Source organism: Macrobrachium rosenbergii, chromosome 56 (assembly GCF_040412425.1).
Source record: "Macrobrachium rosenbergii isolate ZJJX-2024 chromosome 56, ASM4041242v1, whole genome shotgun sequence".
NCBI classification, from domain to species: Eukaryota; Metazoa; Arthropoda; class Malacostraca; order Decapoda; family Palaemonidae; genus Macrobrachium; species Macrobrachium rosenbergii.
In genome coordinates, this window is record NC_089796.1 from 43,343,126 (window position 1) to 43,369,386 (window position 26,261).

Sequence of the window (26,261 nt, forward strand, 5' to 3'; positions counted from 1 at the left end):
GTGTAAAGGAGATTTTCCTTGAGCTTTCAAATAATTTTAAATGTGGCGTAATGAAAACAGTACATCGATCCTATTGAATACTAAAATCTCCAACACATGAGGGTAAGACAAAAATGCTTACTCTTATAACATGCACGGGGCCATCCAGACTGCCAAAAGGTTATGCGTGATCTCTTGACCAGGAAGAAGACCTAGGTGTGGCGAACTACTAGACAGTTCAGAGACTTACTCAGCTTCCTCCCTCCAAGAAGTAAGTCTTCCTGTGATAAAGACTGAAAGGTTTGTATATTGTGTAGGAACAAATGACAAATTTTGAAAGTAATTTGTATTTTTCCTAACTATAAAAACCTAAGGTCTTTTGAATTTAATGCTTGCCTCATGCTGCCCCTCAAGCTGACATGACCTCATGTTTGTATAGTTAGGGAAAATACAAATTCCTTTTAAAATTTGTCATATGTTTTCAGAGAGCAATATTCACTAATTATTTTCATTTTATTTTCATGGCTAAATACATTTTTTACGATAAATTATTTACTAATTTCAAATATTAATATTAATGTAAACACAGCAAAATATCAATCAAATGTTAAAGTAAAATCCCTCAATATTGATCTACTCTCTCTCTCTCTCTCTCTCTCTCTCTCTCTCTCTCTCTCTCTCTCTCTCTCTCTCTCTCTCTCTCTCTCTCTCTCCATGACAACATGCTATTGGTTGAAGTAGTTGGAAGTAGCAATTCACAAAGCTTGTAGTTTGATGCTTTTTATGTACTGTTAGTAGTGCATGAGTTGTATTTTTCTCTCTCTCTCTCTCTCTCTCTCTCTCTCTCTCTCTCTCTCTCTCTCTCTCACTGAGACAAGAGAGGGAGAATTTTTATGCATATGTAACATGTACCTTTCCATTTTTGTATGATAAATAATTGATAAAATTGATTTACTAATTTTCAAATAATATTAATGCAAAAACAGCAAAACATCCATCAGATGTTAAAGAAAATCCCTCAATATCATCAATCATTATAATATGTATATTGTATAAAAAAAGTGTTCATCTCTCTCTCTCTCTCTCTCTCTCTCTCTCTCTCTCTCTCTCACACACGCTGTTGGTTGAAGGAGATGGAAGTAGTCATTCACAAAGCTTGTATATCAATGCTTTGGGTATGTACTGTCACTAGTGTGTGATCTCTCTCTCTCTCTCTCTCTCTCTCTCTCTCTCTCTCTCTCTCTCTCTCTCTCTCTCTCTCTCTCTCTCACTGAAATGAGAGAATTTTTATGCATATGTAACATGCATGTCTGTTTGTTTTGTATGATAAATAAATGTACTAATTTTCAAATATTAATATTAATTTAAACAGCAAAATATTAATTCATTAAAGAAAATATAATAAATTAGGTAAGATTTTAGATCAGTATTTTGTTTTCCCTGTTCTTTTTCTGTCTCCGACTTCAGGGGTGGGGGTGAAGGCCTGTCAATCATATTGACATATTGACTGTGAAGGGGCAAAATCTCTCTCTCTCTCTCTCTCTCTCTCTCTCTCTCTCTCTCTCTCTCTCTCTCTCTCTCTCTCTCTTTCTTTTACGCCATAGGATACGTAGCCATAGGATAAGTAGAATGTGAGAGATGGACAGATAGATGGAAAGGGAGAGTGGTTGGTAGCAAGAAATCAATTTTTTAACCGATGTAAACATAACAGTTCTGCTCTCTCTCTCTCTCTCTCTCTCTCTCTCTCTCTCTCTCTCTCTCTCTCTCTCTCTCTCTCTCTCTCTCTCTCTCTCTCTCTCTCTCTCTCTCCCCTAAAGATTCATGTAGAATGTGAGAGATGTATGGATGGATAGATAGATAGATAGGCTGGGAGTAGGAATCCCACAGCAGGGTATGTTACCTCAATGCTGATTGGCTTGTAGCACGACACACTGTTGGTTGGAGGAGACTGTAGCAACCAATCACACAGTCGGATACCAGTTTTGCTAATTGCTGATTGGCTTGTAACTCCAATGCTTTGTGAGGGAGTGTTCCCTCTTTCTTATTATGACTGATTGTAGTTGAATGTTTACTGGTACTGTATATTCATATCACTTACTGTTGTAAATTAATCTATATTTACCTCTTTATACATACTGTCAGTAGTATATTAAATATTTTTAATGTGCAAATGTAATTTTGTTTCTCTCTCTCTCTCTCTCTCTCTCTCTCTCTCTCTCTCTCTCTCTCTCTCTCTCTCTCTCTCTCTCTCTCTCTATTTCTGGGGTAACTTCACACAGCAGTGAGCCGTATATTTTTAAGGGCAATGTTGTAAGATGATTTTAAAATAATATTAAAGGGTTTTAGGATGATACTTTAAGGTATATGTGGTGTTTGAACTATTAAAGTAGGCTGTAATGAACATTTTTAGAGGGGGTCTTTGGTGTTTGAACTATTAAAGCAGGCAGTTATAAGAGTTTTCAGAGGGGTGTTCCAACTTATCACAGATTTTCACTTGATGCGACAGGTTGTGGTCCCTAACCCCCACGTTGAGTGGGGACCCACTGTATATTTATATTACCTTTTTTAATGTATTCTTTATCCTAATTTATATTTGTGTCATTAACCAATGTAGTTGCATTGCCAGATAACTTTAATTATTCACTCATTCAACCTGAATCATATATCATCACTTGTCTGTTTATGGTATAATAGATCTTTATTTTTGGCATTCTTTTATCCTGCGTATAGCAATTCCCGTGAGTTCTTATCTGTAAATCCTTTCGCTCACTGCATCCGTAACCAGTACAGTAATAGGCTAAGTGCCAATCCTTGATGTAAACCAACTAACTTCAAACATTTTTGATTTGCCACAGGCTGTTTTTTCAACCAACGTAACCAATTGTTCTGGCATTTTACTTTTTCTTAAACATCCAAAGACTACCTCTTTGTATTTTATCAAGTAATACCTTTATGCTTATTAGAACTCCAGTTACCTTGTCGAAGCTTCAACAAGAGAGATTGTACTTTTGTGGAAGTTGTGGTATAGTTTTATGTATTCTTTCTAAATTTATGTAAAGTGGAAATGCACATTATGTAGAAGAAGGATATTATGTTTTGTTGTGTTTGTATTTAGTTGTGAAAAGCATTGTGTTCGGCTGTTTCCTGTATTTAATTGTAAGTATTTGTGTAATTGTGCTTAAGTACTGGTAATCGGCTGTTTGTTGGTTCGGTTGTTAGTCGAAGGTTTGGGTTAGTTGGCAACGGTCGTGAAGTTAGTCCCATTACAACTTTTGTGCAGTGTAGCTGTATCTAGGAAGAACTGAGGAAATGCAGCCATAGTTGTTGGTGCCTTCAAATCCACTTAAGTGTTCTTTTTTATCTTGAAGTTCGTATAGGGAGATTTCCTTTAAAGGGATATGCATATCTAAATGTAAGGAGAATTTCTTGGAGTGTTCTTTGGATGAGGGTTACGAAGTAGAGATTGTGCTCACACCACTCCCAAACTCAGCTCAGGCTAAGAATTTTAAATGCGCCATTTGAACTAACAGTAAGTTTGTACCATTTATGTCTTAGATAATATACACAATGCAATATGGTTTTATTTGTGAGTTATTAGAATAATATAGTTGAAGTGACCTGGGTATTGTGGCATAAAACTTAGTCTACGATTAGGTTAGTACATTTCAAACCATTTAGGCTATACAATCACTTTACGATGTGAAGTGCTATACTTATTCTGAACGAGTTGTAATATACCTTCCATGATTTTTTCATGCAGCTGTCTTTATAAGACAACATCAACTCTACCTCTCCTCTGATAAAAACCATACTGCTTGCACCAGTCTTCACATTGCCTGTAATCTTCAACAGAAGTTTTGTTAGTTTGATTCGCTATAATTACCACACTTGATAATACCTCTCTTCTGTTTTAAACACATTACCACCAGACTCATCCTAGTCATTTGGTAGGGCACTACTTCCTCATTTTGTTAATAGCCTTCTTTGCCTCTATAGATTGTATCTCCATTACTGGCCTTTCCACCTCCTCCAAATCCCCTCTTTCACTTTGTGTTTAAAAGATCCTTATAATAATCAGACCATGTTCATTTTATGTCATCCATTTGCAAGATATTTCCTTCTAAATCTTTGATGGCATGTGATTGACCCAGATCTAATCTTTGCATTTGATAACCTTTTCACCTTCCATTATTCAGAGCCGTTCAACTCCTCTTCAGTTTTTGTAATACCTTTGCCCATCACGCTCTTTGTTTTCCTTTGCACTTTTCTGTATCATTCTTCAGCACCTTGCAGTTCTTGCCTTCCTGTCCTTGAAAGTCCTAGACATCTGCCTAACTAAACTTTTACTTCTATTCCACCACCACCTTTTGTTCCTCCTTGACACTCCAGTCACTTGGCACCCAACTACTTCCTCTGGATCTTTCACGCATGCTGTTTCCTTGACATTACAAATATTTTCTTCTCTAGCAACTCCCTCCTCTCTTAAATTTATTCCTGCTTGATGTCTTCTCTTACATACCTCTTACTTTGCTTACATTGTTCTCCTTTAAGATCCCATATTTCAACCTCTTGGGTTTTTCTTTTTCATCTTCATCTTTGGTTGCTAATGTTATCATACACGCCTCATCAAGAATTGCATTTTAGTTCTTCTGTCTTCCCTCTTAACCATAATGTAATCTATCTGACTCTTTATAACCTTGCTCATATAAGTTAATAGTTGACAATCTTCCTTCACAGACCAGGTGCTCATATAGCCTGATTCAAAACTATGCCATTTCCAGTATATGCTCTCCATCTTCATTCCATACTTCAGATCCATGACCTCCATGAACCTCATATCCATATATACTCCTCCAACTCAACCATTTATATCTGCTGCTAAGATTTATTTCTCTCCATCCCTTACCATTTAATTGCTGTCTCCAGTTCCTCCCAAAATATTTCCTTATGCTCCTGGCCCACTATCTGAGGTGAGTATGCAGAAGCTACATTAAAAATATCTTCCCACACTAGCAACACTACTTTTACAAGCTTAGCACTAACACTTTACAGTACTTCCACCACTCACTACTGACTATAGCTCCTGCTCCATTTCTTCCACAATAATCAAGCTGAAACCCATGTGGAAAAATAATATTCATTTAAATTTAAAAACCATTCAAATATTGTATGGGAAAGGTGTGAAATTTTTATTTGTTCAAACACTCAAGAAAGCTCAGTTCCAGATGTACCATTAAATCCTTTATATTCTTTAATGCCTCTGCAACCTTAGGCATGGTGAAGGTATTATAACATCACCCACATCACCTGGTTGAAGTAACCTTGCTTCATCTTTTGTAATCATAATGTATAATATATGGAATGGTCTCATTTATTGCATATTGACAGTCATTTAGCCAATAATTGTATGTATGATAATGTAGCATTTGCTAGGTGGTGTAATTTTCATGCACCTCAGGGGACAAAAAGTGGTGGGTGAACGTTAGTGTTTTGAAGTGTATTATTTTTTCAGAGTCCTACTATTCGAATGCAAAAATTGATTAATGCAAAAGTTCGAGAAGTGAAGGACTTACAACAGGAAATTCATGCAAGAGAGAATGAAAAGCAAGAAACGGAAATGAAATTAGAATCATCACAAAATAAAATTTCCAAATTGAGTAAGTATTACCTTATCTTATGGTGCAAATTCCTTTTGAAGTTGCATGAATACTTTATAAAGTTACTTTTGTGATGAAGTGGATGTTTTTCTTTGTTTTCAAAAGTATACTTTCTTGGCTGGATGAAAGATTTTCATGCAATATCTTTATTTTTAGGGATATGCTTTGTGGATCCTGTTTGAGAAGGCTTAAAAGATGCAATTTCTATTTTGAAAATTTAGTGCAAATTATAGGGACAGCATGGTTTGCTTCAGTTTTTTTAATGTAGCATTCTCTTATTTGATTTCTCTTTTCCTGTTACAGCTGATATGTTGGCTAAGTATCAAGAGGAACTGAAGGATCAGCGTCAGCAGAGAGATGAACTTGAGGCAAGAATGTTAAGTGGGGAAGATTTTGTTCAGCAACAGGTAAGGAAACTGAGTAGATTGTGCAATAATATTACCTTCAGAATATATAAATGGTAAAAGTATCTTTACTTTTCAAAAAAACCATAGTTTTTCCTCAAGTGTTGTGTTTCTGAATAACATATTTTTACAGTGGCATAGTGATCGCAAAGCTGCTTATGTCTCATTAAAAATCACTTTAGGCTAATGTTGCACAGTATTTTATCTTTTACTTTTTCTCCTGTATGTCAAATAGAAGTATAATTAGTGTGCATTTATTAGATTTTTAAGAAGTTGTAGATAAGTAAATTAGAAAAGAAATAATTTTTTGCATGCAGATATGTCACTTCATCTTTAATTACAGTGTTTTAGGTGAAACTTACCTCCTGTCATTAGCTTTATCTGCAGCTACTTGGCGCAGGTTCGACAGGTGTTAAAATTGAAATAATCGTTAACGAACACTCCCAATAGTTAACCCCCACCCTTTAGAGGGTAGAGGGTAAGATGTGAGTGTTTTGGTTGTTATTCTTCTCTGTCGGCAAATATGGCCAGCCATTTAGAGAAGTGCTCTAAAATTTGGGTTTGTTTTCGTGGTTAACGAATGGATTGTCTGGATTTTGGTCTGTATTTGGCAACAAGGATTCTTCTTCTCAGTCTTTCCTATCGAAATCTGTTAGCTTTTGTAAGGTAAGTTTTTGCAAGACCAGATTGAATTAATTGACGTATGTATGCACGAACTATGCATGGATCATCGAGAGGTGAATTGTGATGCAGACAACCTTTGTGATGGTTGCAAAGATTGGTCTTTGGAAGAGATAGAGATGATAAATTGCCGAATCCTTCTACGCCCAAATGTCAGCTCAGGTTAGTAGGCTAGATTTAATGCAATTAGACATTGACTCTGTTAGATCTAAAATTGAATTTTGTGTAACAATTCGAGACTTTTGCATCAGATGTGTCTAGTGCATTGGCAGGAAGAGTGCCCCCTTGTTCCTTTGGCCACTCCGCGGATGCAGCCTTGCCTGCCACCTGGGCACCCCTGCCGACAGGCATGGTAGTCCTGGAGTTTTCAGACTAGGAATAACATCCCATAATGTTTAAGGACTGTACCCTCTGTCTCCTGCCTTTGCTTTTGGTCGTTCATGGACTGAGTTAGATCGCATAAGGACAGTTATGGTAGGTCTGTATCTTCAATAGGTCACTAGGTCATGCTTTTGACCCTGTTGTCGCACGGTTATTCTAGCGATTCGTCCAAGCCAGATAACCGATCGCAGTCCATAGTGAGTGCTGCTGTTGCGCCTGCAGCCGTTGCTAGCAGCCCTGAGTCTGTAGTTAGGTTATCAGGAGTAAGCATTCACCCCAGTTCTCCCCTTTTATCACTGGTGGTCCAAGTTTTGTTTTTGACAAGGCCGCTGTTACGTCTGTACCCTGGCTTTTGTGATTTTTATGGACATATTCAAGCTTAGGCTAAGCATGCCAGATACTGTACAGTATTCACTTTTGCTTGTTAGTCCGTCAGTTTTCACAAGGCATCAAGTCTGCATACAGTTCTGCATATGTCTTCAGTCTGCATGAGGTGTTGTCGAGGCCGTGCAAGGCATTATCGAGTCCACACGGTTGTCTGAGAGTCCGCACGGTTATCTGCGAGTCTGCATACTTGTTTTGGAGTTTGGGTGGTTGTCTGAGAGTCCACACGTTTGTCTGCAAGTCTGCATGGTTGTCAGCAAGTCCACATAGCTGGGAGCTAGTCCACATGGTAGTCAGTGAGTCTGCATGGCCGTCATTGAGTCTGCATGGGTGTCAATGAGCCTGCATGGGTGTCAGCGAGTCCGTACAGGTGTCAGCGAGTCCGCATGGGCATTAGCAAGTCTGCTCAGGCATTAGTAAGTCTACACAGGGATTAGTGAGTCTGAGGCGTCAGTGAGTCCACATGAGGCTTCAGAGAGTCCATGCAAGGTGTCAGTGAGTCCACTTAGTGAGAGAGCTTTCAACTTTTGTTTCTGCCAGATGGATTATACGAACTTTAGTGCTTGGTTTCATGAGACCATCTGGTTCTGTGGCAATTTTTGTCCTTGAGGAAAAGGACTCTTATTGGCCATGCTCTAGCTGACAGCATTCTCCTTTGCCTCCTTTTCAGGAAGAGGAGCATTAAGTCTGTCCCCTTAGTTTTAAGAAATTAGTCCAGTTGTACTTAGATATCTGCAGTCCTTCCTTTAAGCTGTCAGTTTCTGTACTTAGGAGACTTGACCCAGTGGCAATGTTTGGCCAAAGAGAGTTTCCTTTTTGAAAGTCCTCTCTCTTATCTCCCATGCTCTCTGCTGGGGAGACCATGGTGTATCAAGCAGGGGATTTTTTCCCCTCTTCTGATCCAGCTGTTATGGTCCTTGAGCCAGGGATCCTATGATAAGCCTTAAGGGTTTTTGTTTCCATAGCAAGGTTTCTTTGGTTGTGATAGGTGAACTGGCTCATGTCACAGCTCATCCTTTTGCGAAGTAATAGACAACAAGCTATCCGCTTCTATAGCTGCAGGGACAGGGAAGGAAATACAAGAAGAATGAAATAGTACTTTTCTCCACCTTTCCCAGGCCATTAAAGGGAAGTCTCTTCCTTTTCCTCATACTCTAAACTCACTTTGGGCAATTCTGCCTCTTTCCCCTAGTTGTCTTCTTTTCAGGCTCAGGAGGGAAGAAGTGTCCTTTTAGCAGAAAAGATCCAGATTTCATTCTGCCAAAGGGGGATGTGCATTTCCTCCACTAATATCAAGACTCTAGTAAAGGAAGTTTTTTGGAAGGTTATTGCATTCCTCTCAGAAATTCACAGCCTCTTCAACCAGCTTTTAACCTTTCGGTCATACAGAGCAACTTAGAGAAGAGGCAGGTGTTGGTCAGGAAGTCTTTTCTCCATTAGAGAAGGCAGTATAAGAGGAAGTACCAGCTACTTTGCTGGCCTTTTTACACAGTCTATTCCTAGTGCCAAGCAATAGGAGGTTGGAGGACAGTCCTAGACATAGCCTATACAGGCTCAACATTTGTGGCCAGTGTTTCCCTTTTTTTCCATGGAGTGAACTGCCATGGAGGAAGGACACGGATATTTATGGGGTACATGAACAATTCATACTCTCGTGTCCCCATTCACCAATTTTCAGGAAGTGCCCACTCTTTGTCTTTGGGAAAAGATATATCAATGTTGAGCTCTTCGTTTTGGGCTGAGTTCCACGCCCCAAGTTTTCACCAGGGTGCTATCCCCTTCATCAATGTTTTACTTATTAGAAGTAAAGTTACTCCTGTACCTGGATGACTGGATTATCTTGTGGAGTCCAGGTGGTTTGCTTGAGGACAAGGAAGTCTGTATGGGGCTTGGCAAGGCATTAGGCTTACCAAGAATGCCACAGGTCATCTTTAGAACCTACCTTGGCATGGTGATTGATTCTGTTCTGTTCAAGGTTTTCCAACAGATTTTTTAAAAGTATATCTTAGTTTAACCAGACCACTGAGCTGGTTAACAGCTCTCCTAGGGCTGGCCCGAAGGATTAGACTTATTTTTACGTGGCTAAGAACCTACTGGTTACCTAGCAACGGGACCTACAGCTTATTGTGGAATCCGAACCACATTATGACGAGAAATGAATTTCTATCACCAGAAATAAATTCCTCTAATTCCTCTTTGCCGGCTCGGAGAGTCGAACGCTGGGCCAACAGCGTGCCAGTCGAAAGCTCTACCACTCCTCCAAAGAGGAACAGAAGCTCCAGTAAACGATCTGTTGTTAATCATGAGAATTTCCTTCTCAGGGAGCATGCCCGGTATTGCTGGTTGTTTTGCTTAGGCCAATTGTCTTCTATAGAGAAGTTAGTTCTAAGTGCTCAACTTTGGATGTTATCTCTTTAGTTGCACTGGCATGGAGAGAGATTTGGCCAGACCATGAGTTGTAGCTGTGTAGCCAAGAACGGATCCTTTCCCTTCATTGGTCATTGTCCATAGTATTGCTCCTCACAAGGAAGTCCCAAGAGTCCCTGAACCCAGACTTCTCACTGTATTCAGTTGCCTCGGACATGGATGGGGGTGTGGTTGTCAGGAACCAGTCGCTTCAAAGGTGTGGTTACCAGTAGAAGCGAGTCTTCTTATTAACTGCAAGGAGTTGTTGGCTATCCAGAAGGGATTTAAGTAATTTCTGTTGTCATGGGCGTGCCTTTTCTAGCTTATATTAGAAGGCAGGGGGCATGAATTTGGAAACCACCTTATCCATCACCAGGACTTTAGCCTCTGGACAGTGGAGAGGAATATTATCCATATGCCTCAGTTGGTTCCTAGTTTACTGTGTTTGATGGACACGTTAAGTCATCCAGGACAGATACTCTCCTGAGATTGATCTTTACACTGCAGTTTACAAGGCAATTTGGAGAGAGTTCGGCCAACCTCTCTTTGATCTCTTTGCAGCGAAGATGAATCATTATCTTCCACTGTATGTCTCCCGGTTCCAGGCCCTCAAGCCTGTGAAGTAGATGTTATGGTTCAAGATTGGACAAACATGTTCTTTACTGTAGGGTTGAGGATACCGGGAACTCCACCATGTTTCTAATCGTGCTTTGGTGGCCGAGGGGGCATTGGTTCCCAGTCTTCCATATATCAGTAGAGGTCCTAAGCATTACCTCCATAGGCAAATCTGCTTTGCTAGGCAGGGACAGGGAAGTTTTACAGAAATATCAATATGCTTTTCTTAACTGTATGGAACTGTTGTGTAGCTTCTCAGCTCCAGGGACATATAAGTCATCTAGGAACTATTTCCTAATGATGAGGAAAGTCCACTAATTTCTTGTTCATTATCACAGGAGCTGTATAGGTTATGATACAAGTCCAAGGGCATTCCCTGTCTTCACACCAATATTAACAATTTTAACAATGTATAAGGGGCTGCACTTCCTGGGAGATGCCAAAGGATTTTCTGTTTCCTCCATCAAGGCTATAAATCTGTGCTGACGTAGGCAGAACTGTTCACACTTTTCAGCTGGATTGCTGAAGGTTCTGCTAAGCTGCTTTTATGGAACCTAATCTTTGGCTTAAGATTCCTTAGTGGCACTCCTTTCTACCCCAGAGAGAGAGGCTTCCCTCAAGGCTCTTTTGTAGTCTGGTGGCAGTGGCTTAGGCCAAAAGAGTAAGGTCACATGCGATATATTTGTTAGTAGGGCGTTCACATACTGGAGCAGAACTATCTTTTTTTATTGCATCCTTTAATGCTAAGGTGATGTGAAGACCAAAGCTCTTCCAAGAGTTTTCTCTATCCCCACTTTAGAGACTGACTCCTGAGGATGATGAGCTTCTTTGATGCCCTGTTAGGACTATGGGGATTTATACATCCCATCTTAATCATTAAGGAAGCAGTGTAGGAAGCTATTTTGCATAGTCAAGAATCCTTAGGTTCCTAGGTCTTAGATGCCATAGCTTTCTTTATTAATCCTTAATCCTGGAAGTGCACCATGCATTGTCTCCACAGGATTGTCCCCTTTTGAAGGTGAAACTGCACGATGTCAGAGCAACAGCTGCGTCAATTAGTTTTCATCAGTACCTCTCTCTAGACTGTCAAGTCTTGGCGGTGGCACAGTGGAGGTGTAACTCTTGTGTTCACTTCTAACTACTTGAGGGCTGTCTATATCCAGCAGGAAGACTGCTGCACACTAGCACCTATAGTTGCAGCAGGGGAGATTTCTACTAGTCTTACCCTTTTGTGTTACGAACAGGTATAGGTTTTCACTATCAACCCCATCCTGGGTAAGTGAAGAACCTTATGTATTGGAGTTTGTACACAGTACAGTAATATCATACTCTACTTTTGTTTTGGTTGCAAGTAATATCATACTCTACTTTTGTTTTGGTTGCAGTATTATGCTTAGTTGTATTTGCTTTGTTACTTATGTTGTAGAGCCATTGCTCCTTATTGGAGAAAGCTACCCTGAATTGATCAAGAACCACCTTTTTTCGGGCAAAATTGGTGTTATAGTTTTGGGTATGAGGTGCCACAGCAACTCAGTTAGGTAGGTGGCAACTCTTTAGGGATCATATTTAGTTGTGGTTTTAGCTCCTATCAGTTCTGCAGGCCTGAGGCACAGGGGCCAAACTTGCCATTCTGCATTGCACAATCTCAGCCAGTGGCTATATGCAGGGTCCATGTTCCACCTGTGTGCAATAGTGGACCTCACCTGATGAAGATCCTCATCTGACAAGAACTTGCCATGGGAGGGTATGTGTCAGTTAAGCAGCGATAAGGGTATTTCTAATATCTGATAATTTGGTTATAGGAAAGTCTCCTACCCTCCTCCAGCATTCGAGTCAGCTAATGATAGAAGGTAAGTTTGACCTCAAAAATGATGATTTTTATACAAGTAACTACATAGCTATTAGTTTCACTTAACCTCGGCAGTTAAAAATTGGAAATTTGCAGTAACGCTCTATTGTTTTGGTGTAGGTAAATAGACCCCGCCCACTTTTAGGGAAGAATAGGTACAACAGTGCTGAAGAGCTCAGTTCGGTTCTGCCGGTCAACAACTGAACGTCGTTTGGTTGAGCAGCTCTGATTTGAATTTCGCTGGGTGGTTGTATCTTTCGCCTTTGGTGAAGCATTCATTCATGTTGGTAGCATGCTATTTACAGGCAGTCACCGGTTTACGACGGGTCCAGCTTAGGACGTTCTGAGGTTACGACACTTTTCAAATATATTCATCAGAAATTATTTCCCAGTTTACAATGCATGTTCTGGGGTTACGACGCGTCGTACGCCGATCTGACGGAAGAAATATGGCTCCAAAACAGCAGAATAATCAAAATTTGGAAGGTTTTTTTATGAAAATCTCAATAAAAATGCAGTTTACATCATTTTCAATACACCCAAAGCATTAGAAGTAAGGTTTTCTTAATATTTCTGACGATTTTCGACGATTTTTCGGTTTATGACGATTTTTGGTTTATGACGCAGCGTAAAAACGGAACCCCTGTCGTAAACTGGGGACTGCCTGTATTAGCTTAGCTAGTTCTTTATTCAGACTTGTGACTAAGCTTGTTCTTTATTCAGACTTGTGACTGATTTTGACTTAGTATGTCAGATTCTAGCTTGTCTAGTACAGTGAACCCCGTGTTATTCGCGGGGATGCCCCCGCCGAATGGGTCAAATCCACCCTGCTTAAAACCCTCTAAAAACACTTAGAACTGCCCATTTTGATAGCTTAAACACAGAAAAACCCTGTAAAAATGCTTATACCTGAATATTTTAATAGTTTTATCACAAAAAGTGTATTTATTCATGAAAATTATATGAAACTAAAGTAATTAGTGAATATTTCTCAGTGAAAAATACCGCGAATTGGCGAATTTTCCGCGAATGATGGCTAGATATGTTCCACAGAGAAACCCGCGAATGCGTGAGTCCTCGAACGTTGACAACGCGAATACGGGGGGTTCACTGTATTTGGTATTGCAGCAAAGGCTGTAATACTAGACTTACTTCTGCCAAGTGTGACTTGCAGACTTTGTGTTGCCGTTGTAGAGGGCAAGTTTGCTTGCTTGAACTTAAATATGATGAATGCAAAGACTGGGATCAGGGTAAATGGAAAGTTTTGGATGCACATCTAGACTCCAGAAGAATAGACAGAGAAAGGCAGCTGCTAGAGCCGAGGCTAAAGGTTTAGTGAGTTAGGTTTCCACTCCGAAATCAGATATTGCTTTTCAACCCGTGCCTTCTACGCCTGTGACTGCTTTCCCCCTATATCACCAGCCCTCCAACTTTTCCTCAAACTCCACTACCTGGTCCCCGTTCTTCCAAACCTGATGCCATTGCCAGTCCAGAAGCTAGAATTGACCAAAAGTTTGGTCTGCTTGTTAACACTGTAGCCCAAATTGGGTCTTCGGTTAAGGCCTTATGGACCAGGTAAGTGTAATTAGTGTTGGTGCAAGTGCAGTGTCAGTGCAGGAGGTGACTGCTCATCCTACCAATGCTCCTAGAAAAAGGTCAGTGTTAGACTCCCCCAAACCTTGGAGGAAGCAAACTGGAAGTCTAAGGGAGGTTGGTGGGGTTTGCGCATGGGTAGTTGCTCCCTCAATCAAGCCTTTTGATTGAACCCAGGGCTCGGTGGATTGCCATTGGAAAGCTGTCCATGTGGATATTCATGCTCTGTCGTCCAGTGATTAGGACACCAGCGCAGACAGGGGTCGTAAACGCTTTCCCGTTTACCCGTAAGCTGTCTAGGGAACAAGAGCACAGTCCTCTTCCCTCCTGCATTATTTGGGTTAGTCCCGAGTGGGTTGTGTATACCACTTAGGTGACGGAGAGGCAGTCTTTGATGTGGCATTCCTCATCAAAGTTGTCCGAACGTACAGTGTCAAAGTGTTCTGTGTCGAAGCACCTAGTGACGGAGAGCCAGTCTGACGCGGCATTCCTCATCCAAGTTGTCTGAGCGCCCAGCGGCCAAGCACCTGGTTTCCGAACATATAGTGTCCAAGCATTCTGTGTCGAAGCGCCCAGTGTCTGAGCGTATAGTGTTGGATCGCCCAGTGTCCGAGCAATCAGGCTATGAGTACTCAGTGGCCAAGCGCCCAACTTCCGAGCAGCACCCAGTGTCCGTATGCTCAGTTTCCGAGCGCCATGTGTCAAAATTTTCGCCTTCGGTACGTTTGGCACCAATAGCCAAGCATTTGGTGTCAATGCTTGCTGTTACAGGTCCTTCATTGGAACCTTGGCCTTTTACAGAAGCAACCTTCTGCTACGCAGGATCAGGCGGACTTAGCTTCCTCTCCCATTTCATCCAGTGTAGAAGCCATCAATCAAGAACATCCTACAACAGTGTTTGCAGCGCTCTTGAAGTACTTCCTCTTCTGCCATCCACCTTTCTTCTCTCCAAGGGCCCCGTCATCACTTGGTCCAGCCTTCGTGATGAGACAGCCAGTAGAGGCCTTCAGACTACTGAAGATGGATAGCGGGCATTGGCATTTGGGTAGCCAAAAAGAGGGAGCTTGGTAAGGCTGTTTTCAGTGCATCTCCCTTCCACTTGTCGCCAAGGAGGCACTTGGCCTCCTCCACTGGAGAAACTCCTTCCCTGGGAGTTTCTGCCTCCTCCCAGGGGGATTTCTCCAGCCTTGTTGACTCAGCACAGAGATTGGCTTCTAACTAGTTAAGATCATGTTCACGGCCTGCGAGCTAGACCGTGTCGTGAGAGACGTCTTTGAAGTACAGGCTGTCCCCGGTTATTGGCAATCCTGTTTTTCAGTGCTGATGTGTGCTGATTTCCACTCATCAGCACCGATAATCGCATATTGACACCGATACATACCTAACAGTCGCTGATTTTCACTTATCCTCACGCCATCGGAACGGAACCCCCGCCGATAACCGGGGACTGCCTGTATTCAGCTTCTTGGACTGGACAGTCAGGGCATTAGCCAAGAAAATAGAAAACTGTAGTACACTTCAAGAGAACTTTGCTGTGGACTGGTTGGGAGTACTCTCATGTGCAGATAAGGCCATTAGGGATGGCTCCCAGGAGCTGTCTACCTTATTCTCCATGGGAGTCCCTAATAAAAGGGAACTGTGCTGCACCCTTACTACTAAAGGTGTTACTCCCTCTCAAAGATCGGTTCTCCTGTTTGCACCTTTAGATCAGTCAGCTTTATTCCTGATGGCTAAAATAGAGCAGGTCGTGTCGGACTTACAGACGAAGTCGACACAAGACCTTTTTGATGCAGTTGATAAGGCGTGCCAAGGAACCAACCCATGGCACTTCAGTCTCATTCAGCATGAGAACTGTCTCCCCATTGCAACAGCAAGCCTTTCAAGGCAGAAGGGGCAAATTTCAGCCCTGCCCACGCTCAAATATGTGATCAGTCTGGCCAACCAAGAAGTTGTTCTCCTAACCAGCCTCTCGCAAGTGAGGTTCCATCCATGTCCCTGTAGGAGCCAGGCTTCTCCATTTCTGGGACAAATGGGAAGCCAGGAAAGCAGAACCTTGGGTAGTAAAAGTCCTGCAAGAGGGCTATGCCATCCCGTTTGGGGAAAAACCTCCTTTGGCGTCCTCATCCATCAGCTTAACAGCCTACTTGGAAGGCTCAGAGAGGTTTTTAGCCCTGAAGGAAGAAGAATCATCCCTACTCGGGAAAAGAGATTTGGAGGTGGTGGAAGATGTAAGGACAGAGGGTTTTTACAACAGTCTGTTCGTTGTCCCCAAGGTGTCGGGAGGTTAGAGACCTGTTCTGGACGTCACTGCTTTGAACTTTTTTGTGCAGACCACAAGTTCAAAATGGCAATGAACCATTCAGTCCTGTCAGCCATTCATCAGGGAGACTGGATGGTAACGAATTGACATGGAGGATGCATACTTCCATGTCCCAGTGCATTCAGACTCCAGGAAGTATCTGCAGTTCGTATTCCAGGGCAGAATCCTTCAGTTCAGGGCTCTCTGCTTTAGCCACTCTACAGTCCGCAAGTATTCACCCGTGTTCTTGCCCTTGTAGTGAGATGGCTTCATCTTGTGGGGATCAATATCTGTTGATGTCTAGACAACTGGCTACTACACTCCCCATTGAAGACAAGATGCACAGAGGACCTTCTAAAGACTCTTCTACTGACCCAAGAGTTGGGCCTTTTAACCAATTTTCAGAAATCCCAATTTGCTCCGACACAATCGACCCTCTGTTTGGGGATGGGATTGATGCTCTGACTTTTCAGTCTTTTCCGTCCCTTAGAAGGATTGAATACTGCCTGAAGAAAGTGAGGAGCTTCATATCGCCTGTTGTGCACCCCCGAGTGGATGAGTCTGCTGGGCACTCTCTTGTCCATCGAGAAGTTAGTGCCTTTAGGAAGGTTACACACAAGAGTTCTGCAGTTCTTCCTAAAGGTCAGTTAGCAAAGGAAAACTCGCCCAGACTCCTTCATTTTCCGCATCACTCCCGAGATAAAGGAGGATCTTTGGTGATGGCTTGCAGAGGAGAGGTTCATAGTAGGAAAGTCATTGCACCTGCTGAGCCACGACCTAACGTTGTACTCAGTCGCATCGGATCTGAGTTGGAGGACCCTTTTAAACGACGTGGAGATTCCCAGGACGTGGTTGTTAGAAGAAAAGAGACTACATATTAATGTAAGGAAACTGAAGGCAATTTACTTGGCCCTTCAGCATTCTGCGACAAAGACATGCGGCAAGATAGTCACAATGTATTCAGACAACATGACCTCATTGGCCTACATCAAAAATCAGGGAGGGACTCACGCCTTCCTTCTCCCTTTATGAAGCAGCCAAGGATCTTCTTTGGGCAGAGAACAAATGGACCGGGATAATACCTCAATTCTTCCAGGGAAAGTTAACGTTCTTGCAGATGAGTTAAGTCACTGCAAACAGGTCCTGCCGACGGATTGGACACTGAAACCACAGGTGTGCACTGACCTGTGGAAAGGGTGGGGTAAGCCGTCGATAGATATGTTTGCAACATCGAGGAACCATCACCTCCCCATCTACTGTTCCCCAGCCCTGGACCCTTGGGCATGGGCAACAGATGCCATGCTCTAGGACTGGTCAGACTAGGGTGTCTATGCCTTTCCACCGTTCAGCATGGTGAGAGAAGTCCTAAACAAGTTCATGACCCACACCAACACATCCATGACGCTTGGAGCTCCATTTTGGCCATAAGGGCTGGTTCCCGGACCTTCTCAGTCTCCTAATAAACTTCCCCAGACTTCTACCTCAGAAGAGAAGCCTTCTAAAGCAGCCTCACTTCCATCTAGGCTTATCTGCTCTCACTCTGACAGGCTTCAGACTGTCAGGGAGCTTGTCAGAGCAAAGGGCTTTTCAAGAAAAGCTGCAGAGGCAGTCGCCAGGTGCAGACGTCAGTCTTCTGCCAATGTTTACAAGGCGAAGTGGACAGTCTTTCGTGACTGGTGCCAAAGACATGGCATGTCGTCTTCTAAAACCTCTGTAGCACAGATTGCTGATTTTTTTAATGTTTCTGAGGTCCTCTTGAGGCTTGGCCGCCTCTACAATTAGAGGTTATAGGTCTATGCTAAACTCTGTTTAGACATGGAGGTCTCTATTTGTCTGCTAATTAAGACATAAGCGATCTAATTAAGTCCCTAGACACTTCCAAGCAATAGAAGTCTATATCAGTTGCCTGGAATCTAGAGGTCGTCCTCAAATGGCTCTCCGGCCCTCCATTTGAGCCCCTTCACTCCCTATTGCTGAGGAATTTAACCATGAAGACTCTCTTTTTAGCTGCTTTAGCTTCGGCAGAGAGGATCAGTGGATTATATGCCTTCAGTAAGCTAGTAGGCTTCTCGCAGGGAAATGCGGTCTGTTCGTTCACACTTGGATTCCTGGCAAGGAACGAAACCCCATCCAACCCCTGGCCTCATTCGTTCATGATCAAGAGTTTGTTAAGTATCCTTGGACCAGCAGACCAGGAGAGAGCTCTTTGCCTAGTTAGAGCACTTAAGTACCTCTTGGTTAGGACCAAAGGGATTAGAGGTCCTTCTCAGAATCTATGGTACTGGGCGAAGAACCCTTCACGACCGTTATCCAAGAATGCTTTGGCTTTCTTTTTAAAGAGTGTTATTTCCGAATCACACTCGAAGGTTCAAGAAGACAATCTTCCTGTTTTTATACTCAGAGCTTATGAGATTAGAGCAGTTGCCACTTCATCGGTTTTTAAGAAGAACTTGTTGCTCTCCACAGTTCTCTAATCAACCTACTGGAAGTCAAAATCAGTGTTCGCCTCCCATTATTTGTGCGATATGGAGACAGTCTTTATTAACTGCAGTAGGTTAGGTCCATTGGCCGTGGCTGGCATGGTATTGGGAGAAGAAGGATAGGGGATATCCCTTTTCAATCCTCTATCTCCTCAACTTGTTAAAGGTTGCTGAGTTTTGGGAAGCCTGGTGGCACTGAGTTTTGGGAAGCCTGGTGGCACTGTGTACCAGGAGTACCCACCAGTCGTTTTTAATGGTTGGGTGATGGTTTTATTTTTTAAAATTATGTGGTAACAAATTTCTGGTTGTATTCATTGTACTGCGCCCAGGGCAAGGGCATTTATTTTGTAAGACCTTGTCAGTCTTCGGAGTACTCCTCAACTGCAAGGTTCTCCCACTGAAGTGGAGGCGACTCTCGGCTGTACTGCCACATCACTGCAGGTTGAGATGAGCGCCAACCAGAGGCAGTAACTTCCTGCTGTGCCATTCTCACCAGGTAAGGTTACACCAAGTATTACACCAATGTTAGCTACCTTTCTATTTCAAATTCATCTCCTTTACTGAGTGTTTTTGGGTAGAACATGTCCATGCATCCTACCTCCTGTCAATGTGGGATTCAGCTATGTAGTTACTTGGTAAGTTACTTATAAAAAAAATGACATTTTTATGATAAAATTAAGTTTTATATATACAGTACTTACCAAGTAACTACATGATCAAAGCCCTCCCACCACCCCTATCATGGACATAGGGCACAAACAAATTGAGCTCTTCAGCACTGTTGTACCTATTCTTCCCCAAAAGTGGACGGGGTCTAGTTACCTACGCTAAAACAGTAGCTTGTTACCGTGATTTTCAAATTTAGAACTGCCACGGTTAAGTGAAACTAATAGTTATGCAGTTACTTGGTAAGTATATATAAAACTTTATCAAAAAAAGGTCATTTTTATGATAAAATCAATTTTTTAGGTACTTAAGTTCTATCATTGAGATCCCTCTCTCCTCTCTTCTTAAGAGAAGCTTGACCACCAAAACACTCATTATTTTACACCACCCTGCAAAGGGTAGGGGTTAACCATTAGGAAAATTCGTTAGCAATTATTTAAATTTTAACACATGTCAAACCTGCACCAAGTAGCCATGAGATAAGATTCCCCTATTTTTTCCTTTAGTAAATGGGTGTTTGTGTTTTATGCACTTCGAATTATTATTTGGTCTAGGTCTCGTATATGCCCTATTTTCAGGTTCTTCTGAGCCTTCCAGTAAAGGTCATCCCACTCTCCTCTAACTCAGATAAATCTGTATTAGTTGAGAGTGGTTTACTGCCTCTATCTTTCCACTGTGATTTCATTACCACTATTAAGCAAGTGGTTTTTGTATAATCTTTTAAATTTGAAAACTATGCACCTTAACATCATAAAGACCTCAACAAAAATATATATAAGACATGGTCTTCACAATTTATTACCAAAGTTTATCAATCTTATGGTGTGGAATGTGTTGCCAAATTTTCCAATAAAATTTGGCAGTTTTCACTCCTTAACAATGTCTGCTTTCACAGCAGAATGTCTGTCAAATTGTCAGTGGCAAATCATAATCAACTGTACATTTCCTGCCCAGAAGTGTTATTGTTTTGTCTTGAGTGTGCTACTGTCCTTTTCCTTAATATTCTCCAAAGATTTCGTCATTTACTGCTTTTCATTATTATTTTTATATAGGTAACTTACCAAGTAATTGCTTAGCTAAGAATTATGCTTGCATGGCATCCTAAATTCAAAATTCTCTGTAGCCCGTTGGTTGCAAAGCAGGGGTGACAGTCCCCGCCCACTGCAACGGGAGCGACAGAAGCCAGTGGCATCATTCTGTTTTATGCCGCGCTCTCAACAACACGTCGTTCTCTGCGCTCCTGCTTTCACGATTTGCCAGTTGTTCTTTGCTTGCTAGAAGTCGGTGAACTATTCTTTTTAGTTTTGTTAAGCTGTGGCTTTTGTTGGTTTGTGCTATTAGCTTACTTTCCTATCAGTTTAGCTATGTTAGATTCTAGTGCTTCCAGGCATCGTTTCTGTAGTGAGGGCTGTAGGACTAGATTACTTAAGATTTGCTACGATGCACATACCATGTGCACTAAGTGTAGGGGGCAGGTGTGTTCCAGGGAGAGTACATGTTCAGAATGCAAGGATTGAGATGATTGTAGTTGGAAGCGGTTTGAATCCCATTTTAACCCTTAAACGACAAACCTCTATTTACAAAAGTGTCTGCCGTATGCCGACAGGGTTTGAGAGTTAGCGCCGAAGCGGAAAGAAAGTTTTATTCAAAGAATCACAGCACGCTTAGTTTTTAAGATTATGAGTTAATTTTTGGCTCCTTTTTTTCTCATTGCCTGAAGTTTAGTATGCAATCATCAGAAATGAAAAAAATATCATATATAGATATTGGAATATATGACAGTGCGAAAAAAAAATTTCATATATAATTGTATACAAATTGTGCTGTGAGCAAAACGGTTAAAGCTAGTGAGTTTTTTTTTTTTTTTTTTTTTTTGTATTGTACACTAAATTGCAATGATTTTGTATATAACAAATCGTAAAACGATCAAAGCAACACAGAAAGTATTATCACAAAATGATGCATGAATTCATAACGAGCGGACGTAAAAAAAAAAGTTTTTTAAAAAATTCACCATAAATCGAAATATTGTGCTAGAGACTTCCTGTTTATTGCAAAATGAAGGTAAATGATTGAGTATTACTAGAATGTAAGAGTTTTAGCTTACAATTGCAGTTTTCGACCATTTCGGTCGAGTCAAAGTTGACCGAAGGTTGAAATTTCGGCACTTATTGTGATTTATATGATTATATTTCAAAACTGATAAAAGCTACAACCATGAGTTATTTTTTGTTGTATTCTACATGAAATTGCACACATTTTCATATATAAAACTTTATGTAACGACTAATATAAAACAGTGCAAAAATTATGACAAAGTGACTAAAGAAATTCTGAGATTTTCAGCAGAGTTAGCGCGCGCGGACGTAAGGAAAAAGTTTTTTCAAAAATTCACCATAAATCGAAATATGGTGCTAGAGACTTCTCGTTTGTTGCAAAATTAAGGTAAAGGTTTGAATATTACTAGGATGTAAGAGTTTTAACTTACGATTGCATTTTCCGACCGTTTCGATAGAGTCAAAGTTGACCAAAGGTTTAAATTTTGGCACTTATCGTGATTTATATGAAAATATGTCAAAATTGATAAAAGCTACAACCATGAGTTATTTTTGTTGTATTCTACATGAAATTGTGCACATTTTCATATATAAAACTTTATGTAACGGCTAATAGAAAACTGCAAAAATTACGACAAAGTGACTAAAGAATTTCTGAGATTGTAAGAGCCTGACGCCGTCTCTTCCAAACACGTGCGTGTTCGTGTGTTCGTCGTCCATCGGAGTGGCGAGACATTTGGCGTCTTCACAAACAAAAACATACACACAGTTTGATACAGAAGATTTGTTGGAGCATTATGAGCACATGATTAGAATGCTTGCATGGCAATGCAAGTAGTGGTGATTGTACATACATTAAGACAACAATGGTTAGGGAGAAACAGACGGAAATATTGTATGGTTGAAATCGTGTTCCTTTAGAGAAAGAAAACAAGATGCTATTGTTGTCTTGTCTACTCCGATGGACGATGAACACACGAACACACACATGTTTGGAAGAGACGGTGGGGTGTCAGGCTCTTACAAGATTTTCAGCAGAGTAAGCACGGACATAAGGAAAAAGTTTTTAAAAAAATTCACCATAAATCGAAATATTGTGCTAGAGACTTCTCGTTTGTTCCAAAATGAAGGTAAATGATTAAATATTACTAGAATGTAAGAGTTTTATCTTACAATTGCATTTTTCGACCATTTCGGTCGAGTCAAAGTTGACCAAAGGTTGAAATTTTGGCACTTATTGTGATTTATATGAAAATATATCAAAATTGATAAAAGCTACAACCATGAGTTATTTTTTGTTGTATTCTACATGAAATTGTGCACATTTTCATATATAAAACTTTATGTAACGGTTAATAGAAAACAGTGCAAAAATTACGACAAAGTGACTAAAGAATTTCTGAGGTTTTCAGCAGAGTTAGTGCGAACGTAAGGAAAAGGTTTTTTCAAAAATTCACTATAAATCGAAATATTGTGCTAGAGACTTCTCATTTGTTGCAAAATGAAGGTAAATGATTGAATATTACTAGAATGTAAGAGTTTTAGCTTACAATTGCATTTTTCTACCATTTCGGTCGAGTCAAAGTTGACCGAAGGTTGAAATTTTGGCACTTATCATGATTTATATGAAAATATGTCAAAATTGATAAAAGCTACAACCATGAGTTATTTTTTGTTGTATTCTACATGAAATTGCAGACATTTTCATATATAAAACTTTATGTAAAGGCTAATAGAAAACGGTGCCAAAATTACGACAAAGTGACTAAAGAATTTCTGAGATTTTCAGCAGAGTTAGCTGATGCTTTCTTTTGGGATAAAAAAGAAATTTGCGCATGCGCAGCTGGGTCATACTTGTAAACAAAACAACAGTGTGATCCATGAACTCCCAGCATCCCTCAAGGCGCGTGATTTAAAATTTTTGCAAACGAGGCCTATAAGTATTTTTCCGCGAATATTTAAAAAAAACTTTTTGTAGTCGACTTATTTTACGTCCACTTGGCACCCGACAGACAACTTTTGTCGACATAGAATACGTCCAGTCGGCATTAAAGGGTTAATAAACTTGAGAAAGATAGGCTTAGAAAGGCGGCCACTTGTGCCGTAAGTAGGGCCTCTGTGAGTAGAGATTCTTCTCCTAAGCCTAAGTCAGACTCCAGTCTTGCTCTTCCCTCAACCCCAGGACACTCTCTCCTATCATCAGTCCTCCCTCTCTTCCTTCACCCACTGCTGTGCTTCAGACCCTGATGCCATTGCCAGACTAGAATCAGATGTAAATTTGATAAAAAGATCAGTTTAGTGGTGGATTCAGTGTTGGAGGTAGGGTCGCCTCTACATGTCCTGATGACAAAGTGTTTACTGACAAAGTGTCAAGTGATGTGCTATGGAGGAGGTGGTTTCCTGTCCCGTTGGTGCTCCTAGACGAAGGTCACTGTCCTGTTCCCCTGCTCCTGGGAGAAGACACTGGAGGTCCAAGGGTGGCTGGCGGGGTTTGCCTACGGGTTACTGCCCCCTCTGTTGATCCTGTTGCTAGTTCCCAGGCTTCGACCGAATGCCGTTGGAAAGGCATGTCAGTGGATGTGCGCTGCTTGTCATCGAGCTCGGATTCAGATTCCAATCGCGGGCGTAGTAGACGCTGCCTGGATTCATCCCATCCATTGAAACGGCACGCAGATGACTCTGCTCCTGCTCCCCCACTGGGTGTCACAGGGACACCTTGGATTTTCTGCTCCTATCATGCAGCTACTAGGTTGATCCCTCAGTGTCCACCTCTTGTCAACTTCCAGCACACCCTTGGGATTCTCGAATGTCATGCTCGCCCAAGGATTCTAAGTGTCAGAAGCATCGGTCTCGGTGCCTGTCACCTGAGTATCTGGCTCCTCTCGAGGCACCCGCTCCTAAGAGCGCAGTTCCGGCTCCGTGCTCCTAGCTTCCACTCCCGTGTGCTCAGCTCTGGCTCCCAACTCCCGCTCCTGCATGCCCAGCACTGGTTCCCATGCACCAGGCACCTACTCCTGTTCGTCCAGCTGCGGACTCTCAGCATGCAGCGCCATCTTCAAGACATTCTCCAATGACAAGTTCCCGCCGTAGAATCAGACGACGTTATCCCGCCTTGGAATTAGATGACCCCTCTTTAGCTCCCATCAAGGACTCATTATACGAGATCATGAGCTTCATTCAGAAGGCTCCCACTGCGAAGCCTGTTCAAGATCTGTCTCTCTCTCTGGTCTCTTCGGATGAAGAGGATGCAGCCCAAGGCACTTCTCTACCCACGGCTTACGTGTCTCTTCTTTGTTTCCTTCTCACGAGCTATCCTGCCTTCTTCACTCCAGCTACTCCTCCTGCCTCTACCTTCCTTATGACGAGTGTTCCGGATGAACACGCTTGTCTTCCCAAGATGGTACTTTTGTCTTCCTCTAGAAAGGCCATGAAAGAGATTGACGACTGGCTCTCTTTGAAGAGAGAGCAAGGCAAAGCAACTTTGCCCAACCCCCCTCTCATCTGATCAAGAGGAAATATCTTCTGTACTCATCTAGTCAAGAACCTCTTCAAGGTTTTTGACGTTCTTAGTGTTTTGGACTGGACAGTGGGAGCTCTTGCCAAGAAGATTGAGAATTTCAAGGGTTCAGAGGGTCTCTTCTCAGCAGACCTGTTTGACGTCCTTTCTTGCACCGATAAAGCCATAAGAGACGGCTCTTGGGAACTTGCGTCTCTCATCACCTTTGGAGTTCTTAAGAAGAGAGAATTTTGGTGTTCCTTCACCAAAACAGGAGTCATGTCTTCTCAGAGATCCTCCTTACTGTTTTCGCCGCTGAACTCACTGCATATGTTTCCGCAGCTGATGGTTGAGCAGATCACATCGCATCTGCAGAAGTCCATGCAGGATCTGCTGGCACAGTTGTCTCAACACCCCAAGAGTTCTTCGTCTGCATCCTTTGTCCCGAAGTTCATCTCTCCGCTTCAACAGCATCCCTTTCGTGGGAGTACACCAAAATCTCAGTCAAGACCTCGCGCCAATCTGCGTTTTCAACCCAGATCCTCCAAGAAGAACTCTTCCTATAAACTTCCGCCCAAGAAGTGACCCAGAAGTCCTTTGTGCCCCAGCAGGAGCCAGACTTCTCTTGTTCTGGGAGGAGTTGGATCTCGGGAGCAGAATCATGAATCATCAAAGTATTAACGGAGGGCTGCTGCATCCCGTTTTAGGAGAACCCTCCTTTAGTATCCTCTCCCATCACCTTGACTGCCTAATCAAAAGGCTCAGAGACACGTTTGGCCCTTTCGAAGGAAGTATCCTCTCTCCTTCTGAAGAGAGCCATAGAGGAAGTAGAAGAATTCACTCTCAGGTCTTCTACAATCGTCTGTTTGTAGTTCCCAAAGCATCAGAGGCTGGAGACCAGTCCTGGACTTAAGTGCCCTCAGTTGCTTCGTAATAACAAAGTTCAGGATGGAGACAAGCCAGTCAGTCATATGGCTTCCATTCACCCAGGTGATTGGATGGTCATGCTGGATATGCATGATGCATATCTTCATGTTCCCATTCATCCAATTTCCAGGAACTACCTCAGGTTCATATTCCAAGGCAAAGTCTACCAGTTTCGGTCCCTCTGCTTCAGCCTCGCCACGGCCCCTCAAGTATTCTCTCAAGTCCTCTCTCCTCTTGCCAAAAGGCTCCATGTATTCAGCATAAACATCAGCTTTTACCTGGACAACTGGTTTATTCGATCACCCTTGAAGGAGAAGTGCACGAAGGACCTTCAGACAACTCTACAGCTTTCTCAAGATTTAGGGATTCTTGTAAATTCCAGAAATC

General features: G+C 41.9%; 1 protein-coding gene across 5 annotated transcripts in view; it reads left to right on the top strand.

Moving 5' to 3' along the window:
* The window catches only part of LOC136836055 (putative leucine-rich repeat-containing protein DDB_G0290503), a 359,912-nt gene that overhangs the window by 61,710 nt on the left and 271,941 nt on the right, over window positions 1–26,261 (top strand). For all 5 annotated transcript variants that reach the window (XM_067099946.1, XM_067099947.1, XM_067099948.1 and 2 more), the window contains exons 7-8: window positions 5,492–5,636; window positions 5,940–6,043. In XM_067099946.1, the coding sequence (XP_066956047.1) occupies window positions 5,492–5,636; window positions 5,940–6,043 (249 nt within the window). The remainder of the gene's footprint in view (window positions 1–5,491; window positions 5,637–5,939; window positions 6,044–26,261) is intronic.